The 21,363-nt window shown below is 30.6% G+C and overlaps 1 protein-coding gene across 1 annotated transcript in view; it reads left to right on the top strand.

The window, feature by feature from the left end:
- The window catches only part of LOC127716641 (transient receptor potential cation channel subfamily M member-like 2), a 78,905-nt gene extending 62,448 nt beyond the window's left edge, over window positions 1–16,457 (top strand). Inside the window, exons 24-32 of the mRNA XM_052222881.1 lie at window positions 130–352; window positions 1,231–1,536; window positions 2,786–2,926; window positions 3,502–3,756; window positions 6,136–6,313; window positions 9,008–9,164; window positions 9,435–9,616; window positions 11,228–11,357; window positions 15,483–16,457. Coding sequence (XP_052078841.1) covers window positions 130–352; window positions 1,231–1,536; window positions 2,786–2,926; window positions 3,502–3,756; window positions 6,136–6,313; window positions 9,008–9,164; window positions 9,435–9,616; window positions 11,228–11,357; window positions 15,483–15,633 — 1,723 coding nt within the window. The 3' untranslated portion in view covers window positions 15,634–16,457. The remainder of the gene's footprint in view (window positions 1–129; window positions 353–1,230; window positions 1,537–2,785; window positions 2,927–3,501; window positions 3,757–6,135; window positions 6,314–9,007; window positions 9,165–9,434; window positions 9,617–11,227; window positions 11,358–15,482) is intronic.
- The last annotated feature ends 4,906 nt before the right edge of the window (window positions 16,458–21,363 follow it).

Raw genomic sequence — 21,363 nt, forward strand, 5'->3', positions numbered from 1 at the left:
GCTGCATATATTTTGTAATACGTATTTTTTTTTTCTTTTGTCTTTTTGTGTATTGGACATTATGACATGTCACTGTTTGAGTTTTATATTAACCCCGTGGTATTTTCATATTCCTAATTATAATTTCAGACACTTTGAAACTCTAGCTTGTAATTTGATGACTGAATTGTATAGCACTGACAGAGAAAGCGCTCTTAAAACACTGGTGACAAAGGTTGGTCGATTCAATTCTACACCTTTAAAGATTGCTGTCTCGCAAAAACTGAAAAAGTTTATGGCACACACAGCTTGTCAGGCACAGCTCAACAGGATATGGAGCGGAGATATTGCGGTATATACACCAGCTTGGAAGGTATGCTGAATGCTATTTTAAGTATGAAATGATAAACATAAGTGATAAAGCGTCAGCTTGTCGTCTAAAAAATCTGTATGTTATCGTTTGTAATAGTTTTTGGTATATCTTATAACTTTAAAACTATAAAAAAGAACAACAGTTTTAATTGACAAATCGCAATTCGATCATATGCAAATATTGAATTCACCGTTGTTATTTGTTTCTTTTACTCTTTTTTATCGACAAGCTCTTTACTAAGAAGGCTTAGCTGTTTTAATCATAAGTGTTTGGATAGTTTCTATGTACAGTGGTGCATTGCTTTCTTTTCCACTGTTTAGAAGTTAAAGTATCTGAAAATCAAAATTGACAAAAATTACAAAATGACACAGCTTTCAGAATATATTCTGATATATATTCAAAATCTTTTTTTAAGAGATTCTCGTTTCTTGTTTTTCATATAGATTATGCCGTTGGTTTTCCTGTTTGAATGGCTTTACACTTATTGTTTTTGGGTTCCCTTTATATCTTGCAGTTTGGTGTGAGACAAGGATCCATTTTGAAGGGCGTACTTTGACATCTAATGGTTTACTTTTACAAATTATGACTCGGATGAACAGTTGTCTTATTGGCACTCACAACTCATTTTCTTATATCTATGTTAAAGGGAAACGTAATTAATTTGACGACTTTAGTCGTACTAAATACAGATCTGTTATTTGAATACATTGTTAAATTAGATTCATATATAACATGTGACTCTCTCACAATATTGAAAATACGCTGTTGATGTGTTTTTATTTTCAGTACAGTTATCTTTTATTTTTTCTGACAAGATTTGGAAATATAGTTCACACAATGTAATGCTGGTGTCTATTCTCAGAAATAATATATTTCAGATTGGTATGGTAATATTCCTTCCCATTTTGTTAATTCAAAGCATGGGCTTCATTATTATTAAAAAGAAAAAAAAGGAGTCGAGGCAAATAAGTCCAAGTCAAAGTGGATCTGCGGACCAAGGTCAAAATGGACTTGCAGGTCGAGATCAAAACCGAGGTCGGAAATCAGAAAAAAATGGAGATCCGAAACCAGGTCAAAATCAAGATTCGGACCCAAAAAGTACCCAAAGTAATAAGATATTCAACATGCTATATAGTGCATACCGGTTTTACTGTGCGCCAGTAACAAAATTCGTTGTCTATATGGTAGGTTTTTTTTCTATTTCTATTATTCTTTCTCTATCATATTGAATATATATTTAATGAAATTTCAAATAAAGCTAATATCCAACACATCTATATCAAACAGAAGCTTTGTTGTTTAAACAAATGATAGATGCATGTTAAAACATTTTTGTCCTACCAAAACGTCGACAATAAGAGGAAAACAACGGAACATTAAAAACACTGAACTGCAACAAAGACAAACGCCAACATACATGGAAACGGACTATTTGATAACGACTGCCATATTCCTGATATGGTTCAGGACATTTTTAGAAAACAATGATGGTTTGAATATGGTTTAGGTTTTATGGCAATATTGAAAATACCGCTAAAATGACAACATAAATTGACAGTATAGATAAACATTGGAACACTCAGGACAGAGAAATACATGCTTCGTTTTAGGTACATGTAAGTTATGTTTTTGAATACAAATGTAAAATGTTTGTTAAATCAATAGTTCAAAGACGGGATAGACATTGTTGTAAACATTACACCTACACATATAAGAATTTAAACGGTTAATCGATAATTAAAATATTTAACAGTATCAAATAATATATAATGCAAAAAAGAGTATAATCAAACAAACAGTTTTATTTTCAGACAACATTACAAAGTTCATTAAATTTAATTGAAAGATTGAATTGCTATTGTAAATAATCCAGAGGTTATATAACATTCCCTTAAGGTGGTACATAACACAACAGGGAAATAACTGTGTAAAAATCAGCAGAACGTTTTGATTACGTTCTATTGTTCAGGAAATAGTAAGCCTCTCAATGATGAAAATTGGTGTTGGTCAAACTGCTATTCGTCCAACAGAAAATTCTCATATAAAGTGTATGGTTCAAGTTTTTTCGAAATTTTTATATTTTTGTCATATGGTCAAAGTGAACATTTTGTAAAAGTTTTATGAAAATTTCAGTGAAGGTGTTTGGTACAACCTTAAATATTAGTAATACACACTACACACTTTTGTAAAAAAAAACCTTGAAAACATGTTTAATACTCATTGATTGAAAAATAGAACATACATTTTAATCGATAAGACACCTTCAAAGTCGGTGAAATGATATCCACGCAAAACTCCTCATATTATCTAACTTTTTATTAAAATCTCACACTGACGAAAGCATAAGCGTCTTTACACTGTAAGATTTCTAACATCCAATCAAGAAGATTTTTTTTTTAAAAGCATTAACAATATTTATTTTGTTTTTTTAAGATAACATACATGGCATTTGTGGTGATCTTTGCGATATTTGTCTTGACTGATTTGTACCCTTTATCCGAGAGTCCTCCTTCTATACTTGAATATTTAACTTGGGTGTGGACTTTGTCATTAGCAATAGAGGAAATCAGACAGGTTCGTCTTAACTTATTACTTATACCTAAACGTAATTCGAACAACTGTCATGATCGTTTATCATTTTGTCGAAAATTATTAGAAAGATGATAGGACAACACGTGATTTCTGTTACACATGAATAAGAAACTTACCTTACAAAATGAATATTCATAAAAACCCTTTACGGCAAATTTACAACGCTATTCTACGACTATCAACAACATGTGTGGCCTAATCACTATAGGTGACCTGAATTGTATATCATTTTTTGTAATCAAGAAACAATGTTCGATATACATGTAACATTTAGTACGTTTACATATATTACCATTGTTTGGTTAGATACAGTCTTAGAAAAACGTATTACAAATACTTGAATTCAGATAAAAAAAGTTTTTTTTTTCTTTTTAGAATAATAAGGTTTTCTTTTTCTCTGTTTACAACTGATCAAATTAAATTATAAATACAGATGTTATACGATATTTCTAGGTTTCTTAAAATTATATAAACAATCAAAACTTAATTTTGTAATTTCCTTATGTTGTTTTTTTTTTTTAATTAATTTAACCATTTTATTCAATTTCTATTCACAGATATTACAGACAAACAAGGGATCACTACCAAAAAATCTGAAGTTCTGGGCTAAAGATTTCTGGAATATATTTGACATGTTGATGTATATCCTGTTCTTGTTGTCTGTTGTGCTAAGATGTTTACTGAATTCGGATGATTTTTACTTTGCAAGAATGTCTTATGCAATTACGTTATCGATGTTTATCTTGCGCAGCATGCATTTCTTCTTCATCCAAAGGTATATTGGGCCTAAAGTCGTAATGATAGGAAGAATGGTAAGCATAAATTTGCATTAATGCAAGATCCCAAATCATTGGACCACACTCCAGTCTTGATGTATCTTCAAGAACTACATGAGATTTACCTGATTTAACATTTGGGATTCAACAAACCCGATAAGTCTGCATACGACTCAACAGTGGAGCTAGATTTAAACCATTCAGAAAGTCTAATTAAATTACAAGTTGTAAAGCATAAACACCGATCATTACAAATGGTTTTGTCAAATGCAGTTACGGCATTCTCTGCATTCTGTACCTTTGAGTTTAATACAACATTTCATGAATAGTACGATTACAGAAAACATAATTATATCATAGATTATATCCTTTGCTTCTAAGCTGAAGTAAAGTGCTGGTTCCGAAAAAAATACTTACAATGAGCTGTGTGGTATAAGTACTAGTATATATTTGGAAGGTGTATAATATGAAACTCATTGCTAGGGGATTTGCCTCTAACTGTTTTTCTAAAGTATTTGTCTGTTCATTGATAATTTAATCAAAACTGTTCTGAAATAAAGTGTAGATATACTTCTTATTAACAGCTGTGTTATATATATAAAAAAAGGAGTCATGAAAAAAATTGTATTTTAACTGTCTGATAGTTTTTGTTTATGTGGAAAATGTTCCATATGTTCATACCTGTACTTTTTGTAACATGTTTATTGGACAAACTATAGTACCGAACAAAAGGTATAGGCTGTATAGTAGCAGTGGTAGTTCTATATGTTTGGATTATTTTTAAATAGAGCTGTCATGATAATTTATCAACATTTAGATTATGTTGCGAAACTGCTAATTATAGTGCATAAATTCATGACAAAATGAAACAAGTTCCTATATATTTCCTAAAAATAATCAGCATTATTCATATGTGTGACATATTCATTACTTTTTTTATGAATGCTTCTGAAATCAAATTGCATAATGCTGTCTTTGAGGTGTTATGATTCAAACTTTCTCCATCTTCGGAGTAATTGTGTGCGGATGTCGACAACGATATGATGATCATGCAATGTAAAGCATTGTACTGCACTATTTGTCTCGTATATGACTAATCGAATAAGACTGTTCACCGGGTTTGTATTTACATGAGCAACCGGACAAATTGAGCATGATCTGTTCACTCATGCGGAGCACATTATATCACCTCGGCTTTTTAGTTATTTAGCTCAATATAAAGTGTTCTATGTTGTGTTTGTATACTGCTGTTTGTTTGTTTGTTTGTTTTTTAGTCTTTATTTCTTTCTCATGCTGTCTGGTTTTTTTTTCGACAATGAATTTAAATATCCTTTTCAGTATCAATAACCTTTTGTTTTTGTAATAAAGGTATTCAGAACAGGAATATTTTTAGAGAATGATATTTTTTGAAGCTTTTTTATAATCAAATGATTTTATTGTTTTGACATCACATATACGTATTCTTGTCAAATGAATTTCGTACACTCAAGAACATTGAATCTTACTCCATACAAAACGGTGTCATTTGTTATTCCTATTACCTTGATTGAAATACAACATTTGTACAATGCAATAGTATCCTTATGAAACGTTAAATAGTACGTGAAGAAGTTGTATTATGTAACTTATAATAGAAATTAAAACAACTTGGACGAAGACTATTTCACACTTTAGACAGCGAACGTCTTTTGGCTTTACTTACCCTCCCCCTCGTTTCTTTCCTGACTTATCACTTTTCTTTTCCCAATCCCAATATGTCGATTGAAATAAATGTAACACGTGAAAAAGATAAAGAAGACGCCTCAATGTACTGAAGTTATATAAATACAATGAATTATATCACCCGTAAATGTTCATTATCCTTATTTGCCATTCATATTAAGTATAGCGTAGATATTTCATATCGTGTACTGTACTTTTAAAATGTCTTTGTGCAGAAATGTTTTGTATCAATCGCCAGTATTGTAAAACATAGTATCATACTAAATAAATTATATGTTAGACCAATGTCGTCATAAAATAGAAAAGAAGCTAAATATACCAAAATTAGCATTAACAGAAACGGACAAGGTATTGGCAATGACATTCTAAAGATATGTTTATAGAATGCACAACATAGTAGGTCATACCAATTAAGGATCGTGTTTATTTGAAATATCTCAATCTTCTATATAAAGAGTACCTGCTATGGCGTAATAGGTTTAGATAAATAAACTTAATCGAACATGAGAGTATTGCTAAAGTTAACGATATCGTGTATGTTTTATCAGTGTGTTCAACTACTGTTTCATTATGTTTTTTTTTCTAAATGTAAGTTGTTTGCAATTAAAACGTCCGTAGTTTTGTAAACTATGGAAAAGCAGACAAGCAAACAAAAACAAAACAAATCTTTATTTTCTTTATTTTTTATAATAGCTTGGAGACCTTGGCTTTTTCATTGCTCTGTATGCACTGTTCCTATTCAGTTTTGGAATCATGTACCAAGCTATTTTGTTTCCAAATGCGGTGTCATCACCTTGGGAGATGCTAAAAAATCTTGTTTTCTTACCTTACTGGCAGTTGTATGGCGAGCTAAATTTGGAACAGATTGAAGGTATCCACTATTTGAAATTCTATGTGCGTTTACTACTTAAGTATTTATGCCTCAATTTACGACATGTACATGTACTATGTATCAATGTATAAAAATATATATGAATTCTGAATACATTGAAACAAAGTAAAATAAAAAATTGACGAATTTCTAAAAGCAAAATATAAACAGCACACACATCAGACAAAAAGAAAAACAGCTGTCATATTCCTGTTTTGGTACAGTCATTTCCGTATGAAGAAAATGAAAAAATAAACCTGGTTTTGTGGTTTAGAAAGGATTAACAAAAAACATGTCTAAATAATACACATTATACAAAGTATTGAAGATATACTTAACATATACCACCACTGACCTAGTGTATGCCTCTTAACAACATGTCTATGAATATTTAGAGGATAAACTTTAGTTTTGGAAAAACAAGATACTTTTTACTTAGTGGACTAAACATTAACTTTCAATAACATCATTGAGGCAAAAGCAACTTACCCTTGAATAACTGTTTAATGGACTGCAAAAAAACAACAAACAAACAAACTACAGGCTCTTAAAAGCATTTGCCTTGAAAAATGGCAACTTTTAACATGTTTAGGTGAAAAACATCATTGAAGGGGAACAACTTTATTTCGAAATAACTGACAATTTCAGTCAGTTTGACATATTGGTAGATCTTATTCTGCTGTTAATTTGCATTGTCTTAAGTTGCAATCTACCTATCTACCTATCACAATTGACAGATTATAGGCAAAATATGCAAAACGTTGTATTACCAATGTTTTTTCTACTGATCGGGCGGAGCTTACGTTTTAATTTGCATAAGGACAGTCTATTTGAAGATGTGTGTGATAAGGATGATTACCGTTATAATTATTATTACTGATTTCTAATCACCTATCAGTGTCACCAAACGGATAAACAAAAGAACTGAGCGTATGATATGGGACGAATAAAATAGTTTAAAATTGATAACATGTATATGTGCTATAGCTAAGTATTTCAAAATATCGGCTATTGTGTTATTCTTTTTAAAACCTTTAATCTACTTGTGAGTTTAATATTAAACTGGATTTATAAAAATTATATATAAAAAATGAAAATATTTACACCCTACTTTTTCTTCCTTAAATATGATCATAATATACAGCATTCAAAAAAAGAAATTTTCGATTTAGGCGTGTATGTTTTACCCCTTCTTAGATTTTCTATTTAAACACATCTGCTATATAAGTTCGGGTAAATCATTCTGTATTACGAATCATGGCTGAGCGTAAGAAGATACTTTTCTCTTAGTCAAAAGAAATAGTTTACAACGTGTCAAAGTTTTTCGAGTCGCAGATTCAGCAACCGACGGCCATTCCGGTAAAAGACTTTACAAAGAGAACTGCAGAAGCTACCTTTGTTAGTGAGGCTACCATACGGAAATTTTCCCTGTTCCGTCCCCCCAAAAAATGCATTCGGAATAAAAGGAGGAAAAAAAGTATTTCAAAATGTTATAATATAACGAAATATGCATATTTTTCAACTGCCGTCGTCATAGTCATACTTTCATATCCACAATTTCCAAAATGTGAAAAAATTTACATGTTTTTAAACTTCGTTTTTTTCAAGAAAATCAACGGTGTTGTCTCACTATTTACTTTGCGAATACACATATAGTGTTTACATATTTTAACCGGATCAATGACCCTAACTGGACACTTCATTGATGAGTTTATCCCAAAACACCTGTCTATAGATGGACTGGTCTATGATAAGCCAACCATTTAAACTCCGCCCAGTCAAGTGAAATAAATCAAGTAATACAAATGTGATTATTTGTATTATTTAAAGATGATATCTGATTAATACAGTTTCCATAATAACAGTTAAACATGGGGAAAATAGAAGTTCTAAAACTGGTCGACTAAGGATTTTTAGATAATTAATTTTTTTTTATCTCGTTTTCTAGATCATATATATCTATCTAGTTTCTACAATGTATCTACTTTTCATATCTACAATAATGTGATGAACATTGTTATTAAAGGACATTTACTCTAATGAGGATGAAGCTGCTCACTTAGGCAAATTGAGCTAAACAATGACAATGATCAACAGCAATTAGTTTATTCCCTATCAAATAAATAATGTTCAGGATACTCAGGAGAAACAATCTACTTAACCTGTTAATATGAACTAAGTGATTCATATACATTGTATTATAAAGATATCAGCAGCCTAAAAGTCAGACTCGTTTGTGTCGACATGACTTTTTATTGGTATAATCATATGTATAAATTAGATGTTTACAAAACTTTTGATTGTTTGAAATACCAAGTCAACCAAAATGACAGACATGGCGAAAAAAGATCATAGGAGTAAAAGAAAAGTTTGTCTATTACTTTGAAAACTACTATTGATAGAGAAATACTGATGGGAACACACGTGTTTAAAATGTGGAACTGCTACTATTTTCCTTTTAAGTCAAATCTATAAGACGGCAGTTAATATGAGTTATTGCCCGTAAAAGACGAATTTTACCATTTCTCATTTTCTTTTACTATCTTCCAGAAACTTATAAAACTGTGGATGTATTATTATTCGTTGGATATCAATTTTCGTGGATTTCGAGGATAGAGGGATACCAAAAATGAAATTTCCATCGAGTTACAAATGAGCTGTCCAATAATATGAAGGCTTTTTATTATTATTCAGGTGCAGAGCCCTCAAAATGTACGAATGACCCTCAGCTATACATGAACGGAACAATAGATCGATGCCCAGAAAGCAGCCAGTTCAACATGCTTATGCCGGCTGTGTATCTAGTTCTGACCAATATTCTATTAGTCAATATCGTTATTGCGATATTTTCGTAAGTATTTAATGCGTACATATCGAATAAACTGTGAAATTGTTTTGGGGACTTACACTGATATGTTTACTGGTTTTTTTTTTATTTTTGCGAAACTTGAAACAGAATAGTCAAAAGATAAACTCGGATTGTACTCTTTGGTAGTATTACTTACACTAATACATGTAATATATAAGCATTTCAAGGCTGCGCAAAAGAAAATTATCATAATTACTGTTCGTTCAATATTTTCAATATGTTAAAATTATCGTTTAATCATTTTTTTCACAGGCAAACATTCCAAAATGTACAAAACAATTCTGAAATGATTTATAAATTCCACATGTATGCATTGGTATATGAATACCACGACAGACCAATGTTTCCAATACCAATAGTAATACACTTATGGAGAATCATTGTATTTTGTTATTACAAAATAAAGAGACCTACGAAATATGGAGGCGCTTTTGGTAAATATTGTACAATATATCTTGAGGTTGAAAAGCATTGTAATGCTATTTTTATTACAAATACATTTTGCTAGTCTGGTAAGTTCCTTTTTGAAAGGGTATCACAGGAACAAACATGTTTATATTGTTATGAATTAGGCCGTTACTTAGTTCATATTTGCTATGTTGCCGACTTTACGGTATATTTTTTTCTTATTGTTGTAAGCCGTACGGTAGCCTTCAACTGCTTACATACACTTCATTTTAACTTGTTGGATAACTGTTTAATTGTCAATCATACCACATCTCCTTAGTTTTATTATCCTGTAACAAACAATAATGTTGATCAAGCCTAATCGATATATATATATATATTGTTTTAAATTAGAAATTGGATGTCAACACATATTCTCATTCGTAATGTTAAATCGCATTAATAATTGAATGAATCAAAATGTTATATCAATTACATTTAATGTACATCTCTTTGCAAATAATGCAAATATGTGTTTGTAATCTTTATTACAAATACATTTTGCTAGTCTGATAAGTTCAGTTTTGAAAGGGTATCACAGGAACAAACATGTTTGTTTTGTTATAAATTAGGCCGTTACTTAGTTCATATTTGTTATGTTGCCGACTTTACGGTATGTTTTTTTAATTGTAGTAAGCCGTACGATATCCTTCAAGTGCCTACATACACTTCATTTTAACTTGTTGGATAACTGTTTAATTGGCAATCATACCACATCTCCTTAGTTTTATAATCCTGTAACAAACAATAATGTTGATCAAACCTAATCGATATGAAACTTTTATTATTATTTTTTTTTTTTAATTAAAAATTGGATGACAATACATATTTTCATTCGTAATGTAAAATCGCATTTACAATTAAATGAATCAGAATGTTATATCAATCACATCTAATGTACGTCTCATTGCAAATAATGCAAAAATGTGTTTATAAAGGTAAACAATTTGTGTTGCTACGGTGCATTTGTCGTTTATTTGATTATGGGTAGATAGTGATACTATAAATATATCAACTTAATCCATTGATCGTATTTAATAAAAGAAATATATGATAAAAAAACAAACGCATTTTCTCTTATTATTAAGTATTTCTGACTAAGTCTTGAAAACTGACAAGAAAACGTATACAAACTGTAATCTACTATCGTTTAATTGGCATCATTTTATTTTGTTCATCATCGAGAACATGTGATATTTATTTCTCATATGTTTCGAAATATACTTTAAGAAACATACCTAAACGAGCAATGAACAATCAGGAGGATGTAACGCCTAAGTAGAAATACCAAACGAGACTTTGTGCGACATGACGAATTACTAGTATTGCCCTCCTTGGCCATTCACATATCTTTCTAATGCAACTTTGTCTTCTTCTAAGATACATATATGTATAGTATTGACTTTCAGGAAGAAGCTTTGTTTTCACCGTATTTAGTCAAAACTGTTTCCAGTTTTATTCAAATTTCTTCTTGTGGTTATTATCAAAATGAAATATTAGGCATTTACAACGATTGTGTAAAAAATAGTGAATAACTGATAAGTACTAAGTACATTCATAATACACTTTACCATTAATGAATAAACATTGTGTTGTAGTACATGATGCAAAGCCTGAAGAAATTGAAAAACTACATATTCTTGAAAAAAGTGCATACGAAACTTTACAGAACGGACCTTACTATACTCGTAATAAATATGATGCAATGAAAATGATGACAGATGAAAGGTAAACATATTATTTTACAAGTTTGAGCTGTCTAAAAATCTGTGGACTGCTTCGCTCTATCCTAATTTTATTTAATATGTGTGCATGTGGTTATTGATTTCGTATTAGAAATGTTGTATTTTAAGATAGTGATTGATATAAAATGGATGTATTAGACTTGGAATATGAATTTTTGTATATCTATTAAGATGAACTTTTCTGAAATTTTAAACTGGCTGTTCAGTGTTAAATTGTCAATGTTTTTTGTGGAGTTAGGTTTTCTAGTTCTGTCAGCTGGTCATTGACTTGCAATTTTGATTGCTAGTTCTTAGTATAATTTATTTAGAAATATATAAATGTTTAGGTATGTTGATTAAGAGTAACATGATTTCGAGTGGTGAAGACAATAACAATCAAAACCAAGGTGTAAACAAAGATTTGTACAACCAAAATATATTTACAACAGTAGAAATAAATAAGAAACAAGGTTGAACAATAAATATTTAGTTTTAGTGAAAATGATGATGTTCTACTTTAAGAGTGTGCATTAAACACCCATGCCTCAAAAATTTTGTTCACAAATTATAACATTTACAAATAGACACGACTCTGGAGGTGTGCCGCTCTGGGGTGTGCATTTAATGGCAGAAGTTATAAAATACAGATAATGCATTTTTGTAAACATTGTATAGGAACATTGGTTAGCAAAACAAATTGTGCATATTGCAGATTAACAAAGCAAATAAACACGTATAAAATAATTGATATTTTCAATGTTGAATTTCAGTGTGCAATATATGCATTATAAAACGAACATGAATTATTGACAGTCGATGGGAACTGAAATACACATAGTTAATTTTCCGGCATTTGATGTCTTATCATGAGACAAAAAGAGTCTGATATTCTTTATATCTCAGCCGCATCATAAAGCAACCAATCAGAATATAATTGTGATAAGTAATTATTTCAAGATGGCGTGTATATCGTCTGAAACTAATAGCTCCGCACCGTGATGCGAAGGCAAAAACGTCAACTAAATTGGTTAGATACAGTTTATTAGACAAGTTTGAAGGATTATGAAATTCACTTCACCTGTTGAACGCAAACAGAATATCCAAACAATTTCAAACATGTAATACTTATCAAAACCTCATCACCAAGTATTAGTAACTTACAAGGTCACATTGTAGATAAGGTATTGCAAACAATATAAAGTTAGTAATTTGTGTGTGATTGAGTAATATATGGACCTTAGGAAAGTTATCAATGGTAACGAGGTTAGCTAGGGGAAGGTCTACTGTTGAGACACATGTATCTATTTAAGATTGTAAACGATCTTGACTTCTAGCTTTCATTATTGCATTTAAGATAATCATCAATAGTTTTATCTAGATTATCACTCCTGTCGGTTCCTCGGATTCTTGTTTTCCATATTTTTGTTTCTTGATGGACCATGTTTTTCATACATTTCCTTAAGAATCAAAGTTCTGTCTGATTAAGATTTTATAATTATAACTTTTTGTATTTTTAATTCTTATATTCCTTTAGTCTACATTTGTTTTTAAACTAACATGGACATAATTTTAGTAATTGCCTTTTATCATCTTAATTACGTGTTATAATGTTATTTTTATTTGTCTTGATAAAAACCAGGAGATTTATATAGTTTTAACCTTAACTGTCTAATCCATGTTTAGTGATATCTTTTTGGCCGGGCTCGGTTTTTCTACATTCTGCCATTGTGTTATTGTCCTATGGTCATTTTTTGTATTCTCGTCTTTAACTTTTGATACCTAGTATATGCTTTGTCTATAGAGTGTCTATATGCCAGTTTGTGTTTTTTTTTAGATAGTTGTTTCTTTTTATAGTGATAAAGAGTATAACACAATGTTGACTGCTGTACCCAAATCTTTAACACTTTTACTTATTATGTCTTGTTTTTTTTCTCACACATTGTTGTCACTATAATGGAAGATTATATGACTATCGTACAAGACAGGTTTATCAAGCTATTACACCAGTTTTAATCTCCCATTTTCTACATAAGAAAATGCCTGTATTGAGTCTGAAATATGACAGTTGTTTTCAATTCTTTAATGATTATGCTTTATATTTGCCATTTGGTAAGGGTTTTGAATTTTCCTTGAATTCGGTATTTTTGAATTTACTTTTTGCCTGTTATGTCTATAATATTGAGATTTTTTTTTTTATTCTAATAACAAGGTTCATGCAAACGTATTCTTTTGATTTTGAGCATAACTGAATATTATACCAATTTACTATATGGGATGCCGGCAAATGAAATAAACACCATATATATACAACAAGTTTAAATTGAAAACAACGTTCAAACCTATGATTGCGTTGGATAAAAACCGCAATTTTTATACGCGTGCATGCAAAACAAATTTCTTAGTAGAGGGGTATAAATACAGCACAAACAACATTTTCCAAAAGACCAAAAAAGTGAAAAAGTATATTTTAGCAAAACGCATTTGACTAACAGGTCGAACAACTGATGTTCTTAAACCCTGCTGACTGCCATTGGCGATTGCCAAATAAACGGATCACCAGATTTTATAAAATGGATCTTATAATAAATTATTACAAAACAGAAAACAATAAACTTGCGGTATATATATACAAGTTTAAATTGAAAACAACGTTCAAACCTTTGATTGCGTTGGATAACAACCGCAATTTTTATACGTGTGCATGCAAAACAGGTCGAAAAACAAATGTTCTTAAACCCTGCTGACTGCCATTGGCGATTGCCAAAAAAACGGATCACCGATGTAATAAATGGATCTGAATTATAAATTTAACACTAAACAGAAAACAATAAACTTGCGGAAAAGATGATATACCGCAAACAAAATGTGCAAAGGTTTTTGTACACCATATCTGGATTTCGACAAATAATGTCTTTTCAGTGATGTTAGGAATCGAAACGGTATTTGGAAATCCGTACAATTTACCTCAATTTAGGATAGACTCTTGAATTTTGAGGAGTCAAAATAGGATGAACGGATCATATAAACCCGAAGGCAAATATAAAACAAGCCCAAACGAAAAAATATAAACAAGTCTAAATTGATAACAACGTTCAAACCTATGATTGCGTTGGATAAAAACCGCAATTTTTATACGTGTGCATGCAAAACAAATTGTTTGTTAGAGGGGTCTAAATACAGCACAAACAACATTTTCTAAAAGACCAAAAGGGTGAAAAAGTATATTTTAATAAAACGCATTTGACTAACACATACATATATATATCCAATGCCTCTCAAGCTCTTAATGTATAAATCTACATCAGCAATTATGCTCAGATGAGCACAATAGAAAGCCATGGAGGTATAAAAATGAATGAACGTTAGAGGCTTTATGACCAAAAATTACCTATTTGAATGACCAAGAGATTTGTTGGTCGATTTCAATGACACTACATCATCGTAAAACCGAGTAACACTTTGTAAAATATTGTACATGATGTGAATATATGTCTATGTCATTTGACGATTTCCAGCTTGTTCTGATGTTTTACAGTCGAAATACAGTTTCAAATTTGAAATAAACGTCTTGTTCACTTCGTGATACGCACATAAACGGGATGAAACACCGACATGTTTTTTTGTAAGATTAATGCATTTGGACATTCACAGAACCATGCTATTGCTTTAAACGAAACGTGGAAGTTTTATTCCTCTGGTTTATCCATTTCAGCCTATTTAGTTAAATAATAAATCAGAAAATTCAATATCGAACATCAATACATGCAAAATCAAGTTATCTATCGATATAACTGAAGTCGATAACATAACCTTTAAGACAACAGTATAAAATGACATTGTATTAATAAAACCAAACATTTTTAATGAACTGTCAAACGTAAAATTTATGTATATCAAGGTTGTATGTCTGTACATATCCCCATATTGAAATCTGTGTTCAAAACCATATTATGTAAAACATATCGTACTATTTATTTGTTACAAATAGTTTTTAACACTCAAAAACTCAAAGTTATGAATACACATTTTGGTGCTTTGATAACTCATCGTGTGATTAGAGTTATATAATATTATTTTTCCTCACATACATGTTAACATTCGATTTGTAATGATTTATACATTTTTACAGGGACATACTTAAAGAAATCGACTCGACACCTACCCAGCAAGATATAAAGGATTTACGACTAGAAATGCATCGAATGAGAGAATCGTTGATTCAGGAGATTCGAAATTTAGAATATCAAAAACCAGTTATAGTATTAGATAATCGGCGATAATATTGAATTAAAAACAGTTGACTACAATTTACAGAACAGATTGTAGAAGCCGCTTTTACTTATTATATCATTGCAAATAATTACTGTTTCGAACCAAGTTATGCAAAACTCTTTAATATCTAATATGAAATACACAAAAACAAATAGTGTACAATGTTTAAAGGAGTTGATTCCCTAAAGTTTAATTAGTATTAGAGAAGTGGATCATTTATTGATTTTTTAAAGCTTTTGTTTGTTTAATTACCTAGATGTGCATTTTTTGCAGTACCATGTGTTTTTAAAGGTCACTATTTAAACTTGACAAGCGTTTTCGTTGCTTTTAAGTGGATTGACTATATTCAATTTTGAAAATTAGTATTACCTGTTTCCTTTGTTCAGATATGGTAAAGATAATATGAATAATATGAAACTGATTGATGAATGAATAATGAATATTGAATTTCCATGTACTTCATATACGAGCGTTAAAATGACATTATTTTTTTATTCGGTATAGCCATTTCAGCTCTGAAAGAATATAAAATAATCTGAAAAAATGAAATCAATATTTTTGCCGCTGTTTACTTGCGCTTAATTTAGTCAAGTCAACGAAAGGAAAATAAGCGTGTTAAAAAGTGCATTGTAGGTGTTATTCCTTTTGGTTTTAGACAACAAGAGAGACAAGTATATTAGATCTGTAGTTGTTTATTCAAAACTCAGCAAACAGAAAATTCAAAATAGTTTGAAAATAGCCAAAGCAACGCAAACTTGACAGAGTTTTATTTCTACTAAACTAATATTTATGTTTTTTTTTTATGTTTAATAAAATATTTCAAAATCTAAAATTACGTTTTATCATTCTTTAATAAGGGTGGTTTTAAACAACCTTGATTACCCATGTGGGTTTGCACGGTCGGCTTTATCAGTTATTAAGAAAAAAACGATTGCAAGCATATGATACAAAACGATGTTCATAATTACAAGTATTAGGTAAAAAAATTAATAAAAGCAAGTATACATGTGTATGCATGTAATGTTTTAGTGAATAAGGAACATTACTTACACGTTTATCATGGTGTAACCCAAATTCATCTCCCCTAAACAAACACATTGAATTTTGGCATCGGATTCGGACTTCTTTTTAACCAAGTTTTACTCTGCGTATTGCTTTGTGTTTGTTTATCATACATGGGCTAGAGGTATCAGGGTAGGGTTGGGATAACACAAAACAGGCTAAAACCCGCTGCGTTTCTGTGCCTGTCTCAAGTCAGGAGCTTCTACCCTTTGCTAGACTTGTATGTTGTTTTTTTTTAATTTTCAGTTCATTTATATATTTCGGAGGTTAATGTGACGTCCATTTTCACTGTACTAGTTCACATTTTTGTTTCGAGGTCAACTGAATTCCGTCTCCTGTGGCAGAATTTTATTGCTGTGTTGAAGACCCCATCGGTGGCTTTCGGGTCTTTCCTGCTCTTTGGTCGGGTTGTTGTTTTTTGTTTTTGTACATTCTCATTTTTACATATATATACATTTAGTGATTGAGTAATTGCTATTTAATCCTCAGTTGATTCCGGTGTATTCATTTTGATATTCGTAACTCGCAACTACAAACATTCGATTTTGAAGTTCCGCCATTTATTATTTTTTAGAACGAACACTGATTATGTCCATTCGCTATATTATACCACACTCTCTTCTATAATCGTTAAGAACATCGATGTTGTATAAGATCATTTACATTTTACCTGACCTTAAAAAGCATTTATTTCAGACTAGCATAAACATTAAAAATGGTTTTCAGCTAAAATTTGGATCAACAGTTACTTTGTATGCTTATATTTTGCCCTATAGTTACGAAAGATTTAAATGATAAAGCATTTCATCATCGTCCATGTTGTTATTGTAACGTATTACTGTACAAAGGTTGAAAACCTGATATAACCGAAAGTCAATTTCAATACAGGAAGTACACCAATAATTCATGGCCCCATTGCTTTCTATGTTTAATTCCTCAATTTCAAGCAGACACAGCTCTTTTGTTTCAAGTTCAAATAAAGTGACAATCATTGCATGTCAAAGCAACACTTTATGGTGTCTTGTACTGGAAAAATCAACATACCTTTAATGGCATATAAGAAAGATCTGGTTCCCGGAACGTCGGATGTACCAAAACAGGTACTTCAGTTCTGATATACAGGCAAAAAATACCCACTTTATAAAATTTGGTGCAGTCTTTTTAATATTCAAAATTATAAGTCAAAAAGTGTTCTACAATGATCACCAGTCATTCAGCTTTCATTTGATACCAACAATACCTAAATATTCTACATATTTTGAAAGTTACACTCATGCGTAGGAACTATTTTGTGTTAAATATGTACTACTTTCTGGTATGTGCTTTCTGGCCGGGCCTAATTAGTGGTGTTACACCTATAACAGAACCAAACTTGCTATACTGACTTCAGCATCACTTTATTTCATTCTATGATCTATTTCAAGCAATAAAAAACACATAAAGCTTAAATTCAAATACTATTTTACTAATTTTAAGCTCAAATTGGACTGGTAGTAACATATAGGTTATTCAAAGAAAACTGAATATGGATATTATAAATGGCCAATATACTTATTTTATTCTCAATATCATTGTTGTATCTAATAATTTCTGTTAGGAAAACAATGTTTTTACCAATAGTCATATTTTACCAGAGTTTGTTCATTTGATAAAAATATATTAGACCAAACCTAAGACATAATTGAGAAAATTGTCCCCCCTTTTTTCTTCAAATTGGAAAAGGGACATTTTTGGTACAAACCATACTTCTGTGGTACAACATAGATTATAAAGAGCAATTTATATATTTTTCAGCTGGATAACTTGCTAAACTGGTTCAAAATTGCATGTACAGTGAGATTTTGGAATTCTTATATGAGTATATACCAATTACCTAGATTGTAAAAGGCTATCATATGAAAACCAATAAAACTTGAAAATTCATAGGATTATTTGAACAAGAGCTATTTTTTTACCATAAACAAGTCATTATATACATGTTTTATTGATTGCAATCCCAAATAATGCAAAAATAAGAATTTGGAGTCAAGTCTTATCTGCATGCATGTTGTGTGACCATAAAAGGCTAAAATACCTGATTATGTGAATTTAAGAGCTGAAATTTCTCATAAACAAAATTGTTCATCCAAAAAAGATGATTAAACATGTTTACTTACATCAAATATGACTTATTTTCATTGGAATAGGTACAACTTCTAAAAATTGAATTTCTGATGATTCTCTGTAATAGGAAGTACACCACTAATTCATGGCCCCATTGCTTTCTATGTTTAATTCCTCAATTTCAAGCAGACACAGCTCTTTTGTTTCAAGTTCAAATAAAGTGACAATCATTGCATGTCAAAGCAACACTTTATGGTGTCTTGTACTGGAAAAATCAACATACCTTTAATGGCATATAAGAAAGAACTGGTTCCCGGAACTTCGGATGTACCAAAACAGGTACTTCAGATCTGACATACAGGCAACAAGTATAAAATTTGGTGCAGTTTTTTTAATATTCAAAATTATAAGTCAAAAAGTGTTCTACAATGATCACCAGTCATTCAGCTTTCATTTGATACCAACAATACCTAAATATTCTACATATTTTGAAAGTTACACTCATGCGTAGGAACTATTTTGTGTTAAATATGTACTACTTTCTGGTATGTGCTTTCTGGCCGGGCCGAATTAGTGGTGTTACACCTACAACTTTAAAACATTATTTTCATGCCAGTACCTGAGTAACAGAATTCTGGTTATCAGAACTTTGATAACATCAGCTCATTGGTCAGTTCTACTGCATCGATGAACTTTCTAACAAATCATTCTTTATTTCATCGGTGATCAATTCGGAAATTATTAAGAAACCATCGTTCTGATTTCCACAGGTAATACTAACAATTGATTGAGTTTACCATTTGAACTATTGACATTACTTGCCGTACATCATGGTCGTCCGTCGTCGTCGTCGAAAATTCACTTTTAAAATATTTTCTCATATAAAACATCGCGACAAATTTCTACCAAACATTAACTGAGTGATTCACAGGGTATGTAGTGTAAAATCTGTTTCAACCAAACAACTAGCATGACCACCATGGCTATAACTGGTCACGAGAGTACAATGCATTTGTTGTCAAATATCTTGAAATACATAATAGATAGACAAATTTCCGCTCTACCTCCTTTCTATCAACCCCAGAATTATCATGTGACTCCATTTACAGTAAAATAAACTAAACATAGATAACAGCGATAAAATGTTGTAAGTCCGACGTGTGTTTTGTCTACAAAAGATTCGTCACTGTCGATCAATCAAAAACGCTAGAAAGACAAATTAATTACAAACTTAAAGATTATTTAGGACTGAAAATCCCGAAGGTTTTGCCAAATACAGCTAATGTAATGTATTCCCGAGGTAGACAATTCTTAGTATATCGACAAGTCAACGTGTTTTTAACAATTGATTGATAATTATGACCTTGTCAATCATAGCTCTTGTCAACACAGCAGTGCGTGTGATTACCTCAGGGATGAAAAGCTTTACCAGCACTAATGAGTTGTTTTTTTTCCCCAAAAATTTCTCAATCACTAAATGTATATATATGTAAAAATGTGAAAGTAAAAAAACAAAAAACAACAACCCGACCAAAATGCAGGAAAAACCCGAAAGCCACCGATGGGGTCTTCAACACAGCAATACAATTCTGCCACAGGAGACGGAATTCAGTTGACCTCGAAACAAAATCTATATGAGAAATTTTGCTGATCATCTTGAAACTAGTAATTGATTAGTAGAAACTGTGAAAAGCAAAACTGATCAACATTTTCAATACAGCATATCAAAAAATACAAAAAATGACAAAAACAAAATACACTGCATTTATTTTATTATTATAAATGCATTAGCAAAGCGAATTTGAAAACGTTTTACAATGAATACAAAAAACAGAAATTTTGCAAAATAACAATTATGCAATACACGAGAAAAACGCTTTTCAATAAAGAAGACATTGTTAATATACATATGATATATATATATGAATATCATAACATAAATTTAGTTTCTAGTGATTCGTTTTGTTTCAGATATAAATAGAATTTTACGGGAGAATACACTTTTGAAGAATGTATTGAATGAATTAAAGTTTCATTGTATATAATATAAACAAAAATAGCAAGAGCTATAATTAAAACAGTTCTACACATTTTCAAAGTGTACTTGTGATATAAGTGGGTTAAAGTTGTAACGGTTTCCTGACAAATGAAAGCCAGACGGATAACAACATATTCACAAAATAGCTTAAAAACATCGGATCCTTTATTTTTCGTTTCATATATGACGTAAGTGCTCTACGGCTAAATGTAACTTAAACATTGAAATAGAAATATCGTGTAACTTTATGGAAGGATTACGTAATTATTATATATAATATTTGTTAATTTTCATTGCTAATTTTAATCTACACGTAATAAATATCTCTAAATAAAGTTTCATAAACGTTCTGAGTCAATGAATTACGTTCTCTACTATCTATGATAACGTTTTCCTTTTTTTACTACAAAATGGACCTATTTTTTTACATAGATGCTGGTTTGATGCTACTTTAAAAGCAAACATGAATACCTTTTTAGCCTATTATATTAAATATTGCAAAATTGTGGTCCTTTAAGCATGAATTGTTTGTGTT

Source organism: Mytilus californianus, unplaced genomic scaffold (assembly GCF_021869535.1).
Source record: "Mytilus californianus isolate M0D057914Y unplaced genomic scaffold, xbMytCali1.0.p SCAF_9, whole genome shotgun sequence".
Lineage (NCBI taxonomy): Eukaryota > Metazoa > Mollusca > Bivalvia > Mytilida > Mytilidae > Mytilus > Mytilus californianus.